Raw genomic sequence first — 16362 nt, 5'->3', positions numbered from 1 at the left:
GAGCCTAGAAGCTTTAGTTGTTTCTTTATGTTTGGTTGGGCCTGGATCTTGGTTCTGCATTGTAATATTTATCTTAATAAATTTTTTATCTTTTGAAAAAAGAAAAGTACAAAAAAGGGAGACACAATACAGTCGCAGGCAAGCAAAGATTATTTTGGAGGAATGAGAACCTCATGAAAACCCACCGGATAAAATCATGAATTATCACACTCAACAATCACAATCCTTAATGAAACGAATGACAAGATGTCTTTAATGAGAAAAAAGTTAAGCTACATGAACCAAATTTACTTTAACTAGCAGCAAAATGAAATGTTTGTAAAAGTTCTAGCAATAAATTCACGGCTAGCAATCTTGCACTGCAGGGTCCATACTTGACCATCAACGTTGAAGATGCCAAGGAGTTCATAGAGGGAGTTGAGAAACCAGAGCCTTTAACATTTTTGGAAAAGTCGGTGATAAGGGGGGCTCTATATTGGGAGGGTTCCCATTCCACGCAAAAGGAGGGAGTTGACCAGCGGGGTTGTGTCTGGGAGAGCATGCCTGTGATCCATAATACAAGCGGTGGCGGGCTGCGGAGGAAACCCTCAGAAGATAATAAGGTAAGGAGGAAGGTGATAAAATAGATTTCATCATGAATTTGTAAGATACAATTGCACTGCTGCTTCCGTGATTATGGTGAAGAAATGTTGAACGCTCAAAGACTAATCACATGATTCCGTTCTTCATTCTTTATGATAACTACTGCAGAATTAACACTTTTAAAATTCAGGACCATATTTCCGCTTCAGCTTTTCTTTGCAGATCTGGTAAAGAAGAGCAAACTATTACAAAAATAAAGAACATAAACCACAATAATTTTTCATGTCCCCGATGGAGGGGAAAAAAAGGAAGATCATGACAGTAGTGAAATGCAATATTTCATGAACATGGACATGCAAACATATTTCAAAAAATGGAGGGAATGGCTAAAAAAAGTTATTCTTACCCCGTACACCTCAGGCATGAATATTTTGAAAGCAATCAAAAGTTGGATCAGGATCCTAATTCTGTTGGATCAGCACCATATATTGATGAAATTAGCAAATAAAGAACACGGGGTCATCACAAGAATATATATTTCTCTCATGCATAAGTAAATCCTCCAGGATGATACCCCACAAATTTTCGATTCCAAATATGCTCCAAAAGAAATGAAAACTTGATCCTTGGCTTTGCACCCAACTTATAATACATTTTGCTTCCCTGATGAACGACAAGCCATTATGCCTCCTCACTTGAATACAGCAGAACATATCCTGTTCAGAAGAGTAGCATGACATGAGGACAATCAAGTCCAGCAATTCCAGCCAGAAACGATGACAATCTCACCCACCTTAAACATCAAGAGTGTAGAAACATGTATTGCAGTCATCATTGCATAAATTGCCATCCTAGGGAAACTCAATCATAAATCAGTGACTTGTCTAGCAGAAACTGGATTGCTGTCATGATACCATAAGCATATCCTAAACTGTCTCAGTCTGAGCCACAGCTACTTCTGAATAAACAAAGTGATGACAGCTGCAAGGATAACATTTGAGCCCATTAAGCAGCAGATCAACGAAGTTCTTAAAAAAAATATCTAGTTCACAAGCTCAGCCACTGGATTAATCCACATGTCATGCATTAAAAAAGATAAAATTTCTAATCAGTTTGAATTGTAAAAAATCTCATATGAGGCCATTTGATCAATCTTTCTAAAATCAACTCTAAATTCAAATTGAAACACCATATACCTTGTTACATAGGTTGTAGAATCAGATATTTGCCATATGAAGACCGAACCATTATTTAATATTCATTCCACCATGATGTCTGTCATTTATTCACCTTGAATATTTGAGGATAAACTGCTCAAAATATCTGAGGCATTCATCCCTTGTGCAGTAAAATAATTCAATAACCATAGAACTGCAGAGCGGTTGATTGTAATGCGAGCAGAACCATCACCATTCTTGCTGTTAAGTTCCTCTGAAAATTTAGTCAAACTATCAAATAGCATTGAAGGATTAGACACAATCCACGTAGCCAAAGCTGTTGCAGCGAAGTCCTGGAACGCATTATTGGGCAGTAACATGACTGTCCCAACAAGCTCAGGTTTGGGTGCACAACAACTGCACAATGTGAGAAGGCCAGAAACTGCAATGGCACTAATATTAGCATCTAAATCAGCACAGCAAAGAAATTGAAAAATTATCTTCTCCACCTGAACCTCGGAAACTGCAAGCTCTGATCTAATCAAGCCCCAAAACTTATGCTGCTCCAGAGAATCCCAACTAAGTGAATTCTTCACCAAGACAAAAATGGTTCGAGTGTTCTTCCCGAAAATAGAGAATTTCTTTAATCCAATTTCAAACTGTATATCAGTTAGATCAGCATGATCCAACTGACTCACCAGTAACCTTATAATTTCTTCGTCACCAATGCATAGATCAGCAAAGTGATGGAAGATGCTGCAAAATAAACACTTTGCTTTTTTCTTTTCCCATTCTAAAAATGAAACTATGTCACGTATAAGGAGCTTTGACAAAGATATATCATCTAATTTGGGTGAGACAGCTCTAGAGCACTGAAGAAAACATTTGTAAGCAGCAAAAGCATTTTCCACCAACTTGGTAATAAACTTATCCATTTCAGAAGTAGGAATAATGTCTTCATGAGAATGTTCTATTCTTCCATCACGCAAAGAAAAATATCCATCAATATGAAACTTCAATAATGGGAAGTCTGACTTACATAATTTATCAAAATTGTTGTCAACTATTGCATTTCCTAAGTAACCTGCTGCATGTGCTTCATAAGCTAGCCCTGATGCATAAGACAATAAGTGTACTCCTACAGGAAAATCATTCCTTGACCAGAATAAAAGCATTCCCTCCAGCCTTTGATGCTGTGACAATAAGAAGGCACGAACAATTAAGACTGTGGCAGACCTAATTTCATAGCCAGAACAAGGAGCACTAGGACATTTATCGAGTGGGGGAAATAATTTGCAATTAATTGATTCAAATTGATCTGCTATTCTGGAACATATTGTTTCAGGAGAAATTGAAACAAGTGCTGGTGCCTGATCATCCAAATTCACAAGTGACAGCAGTATTGCTTCCAAAATCTGAAGAGCCAGTTTATTTGACTTCTTTATAGATCCACCAAGGTTTTGTAACAAATTCCCGATAGCATCAACTTGACTCTCACTGTTGCTAATAGATGGGCAAGAAGTAGTAACCGAGCTTTCTGAAAAAGTTAAAGAAGAATCAGCATGTTCAGTGCTAGGTCTAACTTCCACCTCATCTGCGGGTTGTTGTTGTCCAAGTGCAGGTGTTGGACTTTTCAGAAAGGACGGATTTTGCAAGCTCAAGGGAGGCACAGAGTCATGAGGAAGATGGAGAGGCTGTAATTTGTTAACGATGCCCATTTTCAAATTTGACAATAACCTCCCAAGTCTCTCTTTCAAGAAAGGAGAAAGTGCATCACATGATGTTAAAACATCCAGCGAGTGAACCACTCCTTTCTGAACAAGTATATTGAAAGCTGATGACAGACCCCTAAAGATTAAATGCATACGATCCACATCATAGTTTTCTGCAAGAAGCAACAAAAATTCAAGAAGAGAGTGAGTCATGTCAATATATTTGGGTATTGAACATACCATTAATAGCATTCCTGGCTCAATATTCATTATATTATCATTTCTTTCATCAAAGAAAAGCCAGTCGTAAAATAAGGCCAACTTCACATTGGCTAGAACGTAATTCTTTCTACAAGTTTTCAGTAGCCATCCTATAACGGTCCATCTTGGTATGATGTCTGACTGGATAGTTTCATTAGATGGATGGTGTGCACAACATATAAATCGAACAATGTCCACTACGACAGTCTCTTTCTCTGGTCCAAAAAGAAACTTCTTGGCAAACCATAATTGGTGCCGTTTTTGACTTCCCAACTTCACATGCATAAGCAAAAACCTCAACTGAGTTTCCATGTCAGGAGTTATCCGAAGCAAAAAATATCGACTTGATGTCCTAGAGCAGTACAATTGAGAAACATCTGAAAATCCTGCAGTCCTGAACTCACCTGGGTTCAGTACCAAATCCTTCCATATAGCTCGAAACACAGGGACATGAACCAAATCTTGCAGTAATCTAATAAGGTCCCTCCCGATCTTCATACACAAATGAAATTGCTCTCTCAACATTTTGACACAAAACTCAATCTCCAGTAGTTTCAGAGGTTCTAGCTTCACATTGCTTGATAGCCTACAATGATCAGCTAACAACCTAAGATATGCATAAAGTGCACTAGTCAAAAGCAATGGCTCTTCTTCTAGTAAACAATCCCATTTACTAAGGAAAAGGCTCACCAACTCAGAGCACAACCACAAATTCCTATCACTAAAATCCCCACCAATAATTTGCCTCAACAAAGACACCAACAAGCCATCAAAACCAACTCCTAGAACACCAACCATTTCTTTAACAACCCAAATCAACTGATCCTTTACTGAATCCACGAGCTTAGCATACAAATCATTTACAATTTTGACCATCAAATGAATAAAAAACCTATACCCATCAGTAACAATTGCATGTAGATGCTTAATATGGGTTTTGGCCAACAGGGGTTCAGTCAAAAGCCCGTAAAGAATGGCACGATTGAGCTGTAAGTATTCTTGCGCGCTTGGGATGGCCAAGGAAAAGGGAGGTCTTAGTTTAGGTTCAAGCTCCTCAAAGGCTTGCCTTAGAGAGACTTCCAGCTGGTTACCGGCTTCGTGCATACCGATTTTAAGTAGCTTAGAGGCCATAATGAGTTCCTCTAACTCAATAACATCAAATAAGAGAGAATTAAAATCAGCATAGATAAAACAAATAGGAAGGCCAAGATAGAAACTTGTTGAGGCTTACTTGTTGGAGTGGATAAGGGTTTCCAGAAAGTGGAACAATTGAAATCAAATTTTTATCGAGCAATCAACAGCATGGATTTTCCCGCTCGTTTCAGCAATCAATAGCAACGAGTTTCCTTTCCCCAAGGATTTCCACTCCGAGAACAAGCACCGTTCTTTCTTCCACCTGCTCTCCGTTTCATCAACCGAAGATTGCGCGGCCGAAGAGGAAACGGCAATATGAGGGGTTAAACGGCGTCGAATCATTTATTTTTGGGCGCCCTACTCTGGAGATTGGATTTTAATTTCCTGCACAATGGGCTACGTTCCTAGAGTGTCGGACACTGTATATAAAATAATTTTATCTTTTATACTTTTTTTAGTAATGTTTGCAATTATATATTTGTATTATTTTATAATTTTTCATAATTATGTTTATAAAGTAAAAAAATGTGTAATTAATATATTAATATTTTTATAAATAAATAAATGGGAGATAAATATTAAAAAAATTTAGAAATCAAATGAATTTAAGATTTAAATTCAAGCTGAGTTGTAATCAGTAAAAAAATGAAAAGTAAATTAAGAAAATAAGCTCTTACATAAATCTGAATCATCCAACTTAATAATTCAGTTACCAAGGCTAAAAATATGTCAAAAATAAATAAATAAAAGTTTTCAGAAAACGAAAAAGGAGATTCCGTTGCCGGGAATCGAACCCGGGTCTCCTGGGTGAAAGCCAGATATCCTAACCGCTGGACGACAACGGAATTGTTTTCTTAATTGTGTTAAACAAAAGTAACAATAAAAAGAATATGTTTAATAAAGTAAAATTATTTTGTAATTGAAAACAATAAAATAATTTATAAAATTCATAATTAAATTTAATAAATATATGTAACAACTTATTTGTACTTTTAAAATCTTTTAGTATGTATTATTCATTTATTTACAATAATATAATTAATTTTTTTTATCTTATAAAATATTATAATATAATTTTTATAAAATAATTTAAAAAATTCATAACTTTATATGTAATAATCTAAAATTTTTAATTTTAAATAATAAAATCTTAACTTTTAAATTTGTTACTATATTTAATTTCTAAAATAATTTATCAAATTGAATATAAAATTTTAAAATTATACATTTAATCATTATCATAGTTAAAATTTTTATTATACCTCAGCTGTTTATTTTTTTATTTTTTTAATTATAATTAATTTTTTTAAAATAATTTTAATCAATTTTAAATTATTATAACTATTGTGTTATATCATATGTTATTTATTTTTTAAATATTTCATTAAATCAATATAATCAATTCTTTTAACTCCAAATAAATTTAAATAAATATTTAAAAAAATAAATAAATAATACATATCAGACATTTATACTAATTTAAAATTAATCAAAACTGAATTCTATAGACTGAGCTAACCTACCAAATCGATTCAATAACGCCTTGTTTTTTAAGCCATCGCATATATAATTGGATTTTTTTCTGGAGATTTAATAAAAAGGTAAAACTTTTAAGCACTAATTATAATTGTAAAAAATAAAAATAAAAAATTTAGATATAATATTAAAAAAAATTAAAATTTTAAACTTTTCTAAATTAATAAATTATTTTAAATCGATTATAATTATAATAAATTTAAAATTAAATTTTCATATTTAAATTAAAAATTTTACCATAATTATAATTAAATGTAATTTATAGTCCTTAAATTTCAATTGCAAAATACAACTTTTATTATAAACTAGAGTGTATTATTCATTTATTTATATTAATTTTGTTAAAATATAAATTTAATTTCAACAGTTTTTTAAATTCTAATTAGATATTAAAAGTCTAGTCTAATTTAACGTAGCAGCTAAGGGTATATTATTCATGACTAATCTTAAAAGTCTAGTCTACTCTAGTCTAGTCTAATTAGATATTAAAAGTCTAGTCTAACAGTTTTATGAAAGAAAGAATTAATTTGAATTTATAAAATATAAATTAATTAATTAATATCAATAAAATAAATACATATACCTTTATAATAATTTATCAAAAAGAAAAATAGGTTTGGTGGTTCTTAGTTTCTCCTTATCAATTACGACTTTGATGATAATTATCCATGACTCACTTTCAATATGAATTATGACACGAACTTCTCGTTCATTTTGTGGTTCTTAAAAAAAATCTTATAGCATCTCTTCAAAATATTTTAAGACACACTTAAAATATTCAAAATTGTAAGTGTTGAATTTCAATTGAATTAAATGCAGTGAAAGAAAAAATTTGAATAGCAGTTAAATAAAAAATAATAATATTTAAAAAATAAATAAATAATTTTTATTGTTTTTTTTCCGTAAAATATAAAATTATTCATTTTAATTAAATTATTATAAACTATAAACTATCAAAATATCCGATCTCTAATGATATTCATATAGAATAATAATCTAAAAACTTTAAAATCATTTTAAGAAATTGAGAGGAAAATAGATTTTGAGTAAATTTTGAAAATTCTTAAAAAGATTTCTGTCAAATATCACACTTACTTTTGGAAATTCTTAAAAAGATTTCTGTCAAATATCGCACTTACTCTCGTAAAATACCCTTTTATGGTAAAACTAATAATAATATTTAATTAATTAATTAATTAATTAATTAATTAATTAATTAATTAAATTATAATTATAATCCATAATTTTAATAAATAAGCTATATAAATCTTAGATAATTTTAATTAAGTTCTTATTTAATTAATTAGATCAAAATTATAATTTTTTTAAATTACAATTTTTTTCTAATATCAATTTATATGCAATTACGTCCAACTTAATTTAACTTTTTGTTTTATTTTCTCATTCAATTCTTTATGTGTGACTCATTATTTTAAAATGGGTCGACAACAAATATAATTAATTTATTTAAAAGTTAAGAATATTGTCTAATAATATGTAAAAACTACTAAAATATTCGAAATGTCAAAAGTAATTTGATTTAATCTTTTAGTATATGGTTTTTCAATATAATTAATATCCCTTCATCATAAATGTTTGGATTTAATATTTAATACATAAAACGTGATTACAAAATTAAATTATATTAGTTCTCATTTATTAGCCATTGACCGATTAAATGAAATTTCAAATCTCATTTGCTAATTTCATTCTACCTTGCGATTTCATGATCAATGCTAGCAAAGAATAAATGAAATATTTCCTAATTTAATATAGTGATAAATATTATCTCAATCACATAAACACTTTCATATATTTCTAATATATTTAATTTATTTTCATTTATTATTTATGAACCAAATAACGTGTAAGATAATTCAAAATATAGAAGTACCTGTATAAGATTATTTATGGATTTCATGTCGAATGATCACTTATACAACTATCACTTAAGTAATTCATAGACAATTTTATTTTTCATATTAAATTCTCAAACGGATCATACTTATTTATAAAATAAACACCTACATAATAATTATAAATATCTCATATATTATCAGTTGTTTCATTTATAATAAAATAACATAATATATACTAGTCTCAACTGCATTATAATTTTATTTGTATAGTAATATAATTTCATGAACTTTATTTATTCAAGATTCAATCAAATTAATACTAAAAATAAATAATAAATTTTATATAAAATATTTAAAATATATGAATAATAATATCTAATTATAATCGATAAATTGATTGTAAAATATATTACTAACTAACAGTAAGATGGTTATTTAAACTTAATACAAATAAGTTTGAAGTATAATACTCAAACAATTGCTAATTAATTTCTATAATAGTCAATAATTTAATAATAATAATAATTTTATGAAAAAATGTAATAATAATAATTATAATTTAAAATTAAAATCATCTCTATATTTTTTTTATTAATTTTTTTTTAAAAAATTATCATATTTTTAAAATTTAAGGTATTATGCACTTACAGATTTAGTCTGGTAGTAAGTGTATCTGAGTAAATCTGAGAGATCTCAAGTTTTACTCTCCAAATCTCCGATCCCATTTCACAAGAAAAAAAAGTGTTATAAAATTTTTTTAATAAAATTTAAGAATGTAAATATGTATTATGTAACTCGATATTGTGGTTCTTATTCTTTCTCTGGCTATAACCTAAAGCTACTCATTCAAATTAGTTAGAATTTGATCCTAAGGGTTAAAAATGAAAAGGGTAATCTATAGTATAGTTATTGAAATTTGATAAAATCTCTAGCTTAGTCCATACTTTTTTTTAATTAGAAGTGATTTAGTTTTTAAGATTTTATTTGGTTAATAAAATACTTTTTATATTAAAATTCATTGATAGACTATAATAATTTATTTATTTATTAATTTCACTTTTATAATAATTTAGATATTTTAATATTAATATTTTAATAATTTAATTTTTATAATTTTAAGTTTTATAACAAATTAAGAGAGATTGATTTTTTCAATTTATGATTGATTAACCATAAATTTAATAAAATAAATATGCAGCGAGCAAAATAAAAATTTAAAAATTAAATTATTTATAATAAAATAATAAAAATTATGAGTTTTTACTAAAGTTTAGGATGACACAGTAAATTAATTAAATGAAAATAATTTAATATAAATGCGTAAATTATCAACTATTCAATAAAATATATACGTATTCACATGCTTAGATCTAATGATAAGGGTATAAGTAAATATAAAAAATTTTAAGTTCTACTTCTCAAATTTCTTATCTCTATTTAAACAAATAAAATAAAATAAAACATATACTCCTAAATTGTTATAAACTTATTCAGTGCACCAAACGAGTTTCCTAATTACAATAATAAAAAAAAATCCCGAATTACATTTTCTCGGATTTTATGCACTTCCAATTTTTAATATAAAAATAAATGTAGTTTTGGTTCAAAATATTTTATAATATTTAGAACATTTAAAAAATTTAATTAATAAAACATATTTTATTTATAAAAAAAATTAAATCAATTTTAAGAAGAATAATTTTAAAATAAAAAATAAAAAAATACACTTTTAAAATTTTATTAAAATATCTATATATAATTTTATTAATATATTTTACTCTATTTTAAAATTTTATTAAAATATCTATATATAAATTTATTAATATATTTTACTTGTTTAATTAAAATTAAATAATGAAAAATAAATTATCTTATTAAAAAATATTTTTTCATATAAAATATTTTTCAGTTATTTTTTACAAACAAAAAAGAGTCTTCAGTTTTTTTTTTCTTTTTTATGATAATTTTAGAAAAAAAAAAAAAAAGATTGTATCTACGATTAAATATACTAGCTCACAAGAAATTAGTAGTAATACTATATGAAGAACTAGCTGAGTCGCCTCATTTGTTGGACCACTAGACTTGATCTTCCAATAGACGTGGAAATTTTTGTCTATAAAAGCTGCATCTGCATTACTTCATTTCCATGTCACAACTAAGAAAACAACCATGAAGTCAGTTTTGAGTCTACCCATGTTCATAATACACTTGATCCTTCTATTCTCTTCTTTTGATCTTGTAGTTGCTGCTGCTGCTTCTTCTATACAGCCCCTATGTCATGATGATGAGAGCTCTGCCTTGTTGCAATTCAAGGAAAGCCACATCCTTGACAGTTCTGTTTCTGATGATCCAAATGCATATCCAAAGGTTAAATCTTGGAACGTTAATGGTGGTGATTGTTGCTCGTGGGAAGGCGTTGAATGCGATCAGGCCAGTGGTTATGTGATTAACCTTGACCTAAGCAGTAGCCGGCTTTATGGTTCAATCAATTCCACTTGCAGCCTGTTTCGCGTTGTTCATCTTCAGAGACTCAATCTAGCCGATAATCACTTCAATCAGTCCATAATTCCTCCTGAAGTGGGTGCTTTTTCGGGGTTGAACTACCTCAATCTTTCTCGATCTTCCTTTTCTGGTCAAATTCCAGTAGAAATCTTGAAATTGTCAAACTTAGAGTCACTTGATCTATCAGGAAATGCGTTGCAGCTCAGAAATCCAGGCTTGGGAAGTCTAGCTGCCATGTTAACTCACTTGAAGCTACTTCATTTAGGTGGAGTTAACGTATCTTCTTTCGTTCCTCATAGCCTGGCAAACTTTTCTTCTTTGAAATCTCTAGATCTTGAAGATTGTGGCTTGTATGGAGAATTTCCCGCAGGAATTTTCCATCTGCCCAGTCTTCAACTTCTCAGCATACAGTCTAATCTTTTTCTCACAGGATACTTGCCAGAATTTAACCAAAGCAGCCCTCTCGAATTGCTTTTTGTTGGGAACACCAGCTTCTCTGGTAATCTACCATATTCACTTGGTAGCCTTAAGTCCTTGAATCAGCTGGATGCAAGTCGGTGCCAGTTTTCAGGTTTAGTTCCATATTCACTTGCAAACCTGACTCAGCTAACTTACCTCTCACTTGCCTTTAATAACTTGAGCAGTTGGAACTTGTCTTGGCTTGGTAAACTAACCAAACTCTCTTACTTGGATTTAGTTGAAACTAATTTATATGGAAACATCCCATCCTCATTTCAGAACCTGACCCAGCTCTCCGCAGTACGAGTTCATAGGAATCTACTGACAGGTCGATTTCCATCTTGGCTAGGGAACCTTACCCAGTTAACACAATTGCTACTTTCAAAAAATAACATGCACGGTCCCCTCCCAGAGTCAATCTCTAAGCTCACCAATCTTAAACAAATTGAACTATTTTCCAATTCCTTTAATGGCACTCTAGAATTTGACATGTTTCTAAACATGAAATCCCTCTTGGACCTCCAGTTAAGTAGAAACGATTTGTCAGTAGTTTTAAATCGTAAAGTGAATGCCACTTTTCCAAAGTTGAAGCTTTTAGGACTAGGTTCCTGTAATTTGACTGAATTCCCAAACTTTTTGCGCGGCCAAGATCAAGTGAGCCTTTTATTCCTTGATGGCAACAACATTCATGGCAAGATTCCCAAATGGATGTTGAATGTAAGCAAGGAAACTCTTGTGTTTTTACAATTGGATAACAACTTTCTAACAGGTTTTGAGGAACCTCCAGCAATTCTTCCCTGGGTCAGTCTAAAGTATTTGTCCCTTTCATGTAACAATCTGCAAGGTCCATTACCAATTCCACCAGCTTCTGTGGCTTATTATGACTTTTCAAACAACCAGTTGACAGGGGAAATTTCAGAAATGATCTGCAATTTAACTTCTATTTTATTCCTTGATTTGTCGAACAACATTATTAGCGGCATACTTCCGCAGTGTTTAGGTTACCTGGGCAATTCTTTGTCAGTACTAAATCTACGGAACAATAGCATTGGCGGCTCCATCCCTCCAACATACTAAAAGAAGAGATAAAGAATGTATTTCTGCACATTTATTCAAGAGTATACAGTAGCTTATATATACGGTTCTGTTCCTATAACTAAGGGAATACAAAATACAAACACACTTAAATAAGATATTTACAGCTAATACTATCTTAACAGAACTTATCATTAACACCCCCTCGCAAGCTATGAATTCCGTTGTAGAATTCGAAGCTTGGTTTTATGCTGAAGAAACCGAGAAGTTGATAATGGTTTTGTAAAAATATCAGCAAGCTGATCAAGAGAAGAAATATATTGAACAGCAATGTTACCAGCCTTGACTTGCTCTCTCACAAAGTGAAAGTCAACCTCAATGTGCTTTGTTCGTGCTTTGAAACAAGGATTCACAGCTAAATAAGAAGCCCCTATATTATCACACCAAATAATAGTGGGATTTGGAGTGGGTTGCTTCAATTCTTTGAGTAAAGACCGAATCCAAATAATTTCAGCAGTTGTATTGGCAACAGCTCGGTACTCAGCTTCAGTTGAAGAACGAGCCACAGTCGGTTGTTTCTTGGCTGACCAAGAAATAAGATTCGGTCCCAAATAAAGAGCAAATCCTCCAGTAGAACGACGATCATGTGCACTGCCAGCCCAATCGGCATCACAAAAGGCTTGTAATCGTTTATCACTGGATGGAGTTATATATAAGCCATGATGAATAGTATCGTTGACATAACGGAGCACTCGTTTACAGGCTGCCCAATGAGTATTCGTTGGTGCTGAAAGAAATTGACAAAGCTTGTTCACAGCAAAAGCAAGATCAGGTCGTGTAAGACAAGCGTATTGCAACGCACCAACCGTTCGCCGATAAAGATTAGGATCTGCCATTGGTTCTCCATCATTTATCTGCAATTGACAAGTAGTAGCCATAGGAGATTTGACTGAAGTAGCTTTGTCCATTTTTGTGGCTAGAAGAAGATCGTGAAGATACTTATGTTGGGAAAGAAGTATCCCGTTGGGAAGATGGTGAACTTCAATGCCCAGAAAATAATGAAGTATTCCAAGATCACGAAGCTGGAATTCTGCAGCAATTAAAGAAATACACTCCTGTACTACCAAATCAGTGCTCCCAGTGATGATAATATCATCTACATAAAGTAGAATATAAAGAACGTTACCCCCTTGTTCCCGAATAAACAGAGAAGAATCTGTATGAGAACCTGTAAATCCAATAGTAAACAAAAATGAACTCAAACGTTGAAACCATGCTCGTGGGGCCTGCTTGAGTCCATAAATTGATTTATTCAGTTTACACACAAATTGAGGGCAACGAGAATCAGAAAACCCAGGAGGCTGTGACATGTAAACAGTTTCCTCCAAATAGCCATTAAGAAATGCATTGGATATGTCTAATTGACGAATAGACCAATCAAGTGAAACGGCCAGAGAAAGAACAATGCGAATTGTTGTAGGTTTAATAACAGGACTGAAGGTAGCAGCATAGTCAATACCTTCAACCTGATTATAACCCTTCGCCACCAAACGAGCTTTGCATCGCTCAACAGAACCATCAGGATTCTTCTTAACTTTAAACACCCATTTGCAACCCACAATGTTGGTATGAGGTGGTTTTGGAACAAGTTCCCATGTCTTATGCTGAATTAATGCCGAAATCTCCTTACTCATCGCATCACGCCAAACTGGAATGTTGATAGCTTTAGAATAACAAGTGGGTTCAGTCAACTCACATTGATTCTGCTCCACAGCAGTATGAAAAGCAAAATTGCGTTTCTTGGGATTTACCCGAAGCATCATTGTATGAGTTCTGCGAGGCGGAGGTGGAGGTGGAGGCGGAGGTGGAGTTGAAGCTGGGGTGGAAATAATTGCAACAGCAGCAGGAGTATCCTTACTAACAGAATGACTAGTAGCAGCAGAAGTGGTGGGAGATTCACAAACTAAGGCTGCCGGTATTGGTGTATTCGGAACCATAAGTTCAGTATTACGAACAGGCAAAGGCTGTGAGCTAACATCACCAGAACTTGGTACCGGAGAAGGAAGTGAAGCAGTCACAGTAAGCCATGGTGAAGGATCAAAATGACAACCAGGGTTGCCAAGTATTGAAGATTTAGCAACATTAGCTTCTTTGTACAAAAAACGATGCTCATCAACCCGAACATGCCTGCTAAGATAAATTCTTTGATCAGATGGATTAAAACATATATAGCCATAATGATCACTAGAATACCCAAGAAAAACACAAGCTGCTGTCCGAAAAGAAAATTTGTGTTGGTTGAAAGGCCGGAGTAAAGGATACATAGTGCACCCAAAGACTCGTAGAAAATTATAATCTGGTGGTTTACCAAATAATTTCTGAAACGGAGAATTCTTGTCAAGTACGGGAGAAGGCAATCGATTAACCAAATAAGCAGCGGTAGTCATTGCAAAATTCCAAAACCGAAATGGAACTGAAGAGTGGGCAAGTAAAGCCAAACAGGTATCAACAACATGACGTATCTTCCGTTCAACAGTGCCATTTTGCTGATGAGTATGTGGACAGGTAATCCGATGATGGATACCATGATCAGTAAGATACTTATTAATAGAACGGAACTCCCCACCCCAATCAGATTGGAAGCTTTGCATTTTAGTATCAAATTGGCGCTCTACCAGTGTGTGAAACTTAACAAACACAGAATAGACATCACTCTTCCTTTTAACTGGAAACAGCCAACAAAAGCGGGAAAATTCATCAACAAATAATGCAAAATAGCGATCTCCAGTAAAGGAGAACTCAGGAGCTGGGCCCCAGACATCCCCATGTACAAGTTCAAAAGGCTTAGTTGCAACAGAACCAGTGGGTGAGAAAGACAATTGTGTATGTTTGCCTAAGCAACAAGCCTCACAAAGTTGAGATGTTTGCTTTATTGAAGAACTAGACAAACGAAATTGAGAAATAATAAAAGAAACAGTTGAGTGCTGAGGATGACCCAAACGTGAGTGCCAATCTGGTGGAGTACTGCGAATGGAATTGAAAGCCCTTCTCTGTGAAACTAGTGGTAACGAAAACTTGTATACCCCATCTTCAGCTGGCCCTCTAAACAATACTTGTTTACTTGGCTTGTGCTTCACAACAAACCCAGCAGAGTCAAATTTAAAAGAACAATGATTATCAATAGCAAACTGATTAACAGACAGCAACTGATTTTGCATAGAAGGAACATGTAGAATGTTATTCAATTTAAGTTGAGCATGAGGAGTAGAAACAAAACGATGCCCAATATGCTTAATAGACAAACCAGAACCATTACCTACAGTAACCTTGTCCGGTCCCGTATACTCATCTGAAATATCAAGCGCGACCAAGTCTGGTGTCATATGATGAGACGCAGCTGTATCTGCAAACCAGGTGTTAGAGTCTTGAGAAACATGAGTAGTGGCAGTATTTGCAGTAATCTTTGCTGTATCCTGGTCATATCGTTTCCTACACCATTTTGCTTGATGATTATTTAATCCGCAAATTTGACACGGATTAGGATACCAGCGTTTAGAACCACCAGAAGATCTATTAGAACCAGAGTTGCCAAAGTTACGATTAGAACCACGTTGTGACTGAGATTGACGTGACCCATTGTTGGTTTGCCTAGCAAGATTCGCCTGAATAGAAACAGAGCGGCTGGAACCCTGTATAAGAATTTCATGGGCCATTAACTGGCCAGAAAGTTCAGAGAAAGTGACCTTCATTTTGCTGGCGGAAAGCGTAGCAATTACCGGATGATACTCAGAAGGTAAGAGTCGAAAGATTGTAGCATTGAACTCATCAGTGGATATAGGGGTTCCGGCTGCAGAAAGTTCATCAGCAATCACCTTAGCCTCTCGCAAAAATTGAGAAATTGATTTATTACCAAATTGCAGATTTTGCAATGCAATATGTAACTGAACGCGCTTAGCGCTGTTGCTGGTCCCAAACGCCTCTGAGAGCGAAAGCCAGGCTTCATAAGCTGTTTCAATTCCCGTAACATAAGGCATGACTTCCTCTGTCAAAGAAGAACAGATCCAACTTAATAGTAGATGATCTTCGTGCATCCACTTGAGATAATCGGGATTTGGCTCAGCTTGA

At 32.8% G+C, this 16362-nt stretch overlaps 2 protein-coding genes and 1 non-coding gene across 7 annotated transcripts; 1 reads left to right on the top strand and 2 right to left on the bottom strand.

Moving 5' to 3' along the window:
* Positions 1–187: 187 nt before the first annotated feature.
* LOC110609073 (integrator complex subunit 3 homolog) lies at positions 188–5219 on the bottom strand. Of its 5 annotated transcripts, none has more exons than XM_021748398.2 (4): positions 4944–5218; positions 1779–4858; positions 989–1563; positions 188–806 (listed from the first exon to the last, which is right to left on the bottom strand). In XM_021748398.2, the coding sequence occupies exon 2, from the start codon at positions 4841–4843 to the stop codon at positions 1865–1867; it is 2979 nt and encodes a 992-aa protein (XP_021604090.1). In that variant the 5' UTR covers positions 4844–4858; positions 4944–5218; the 3' UTR covers positions 188–806; positions 989–1563; positions 1779–1864. The 5 variants fall into 5 exon arrangements, with proteins under 5 accessions (XP_021604090.1, XP_021604091.1, XP_021604092.1 ...); XM_021748399.2 differs by having other exon boundaries at positions 1779–4854; XM_021748400.2 differs by having other exon boundaries at positions 989–1298; positions 1376–1563; positions 1779–5217.
* Positions 5220–5619: 400 nt separating this feature from the next.
* TRNAE-UUC lies at positions 5620–5691 on the bottom strand. The gene has a single exon. It is a non-coding gene; the product is annotated as a tRNA-Glu (tRNA).
* A 4719-nt stretch (positions 5692–10410) lies between these two features.
* On the top strand, positions 10411–12279 carry LOC110608811 (receptor-like protein 7). Its single transcript, XM_021748103.1, has one exon. It carries the CDS (start codon positions 10411–10413, stop codon positions 12277–12279), a length of 1869 nt encoding a protein of 622 aa, XP_021603795.1.
* Positions 12280–16362: the final 4083 nt, after the last annotated feature.

Source organism: Manihot esculenta, chromosome 2 (assembly GCF_001659605.2).
Source record: "Manihot esculenta cultivar AM560-2 chromosome 2, M.esculenta_v8, whole genome shotgun sequence".
Taxonomy (NCBI): Eukaryota; Viridiplantae; Streptophyta; class Magnoliopsida; order Malpighiales; family Euphorbiaceae; genus Manihot; species Manihot esculenta.
This window is presented reverse-complemented; position numbering and strand designations above follow the sequence as displayed.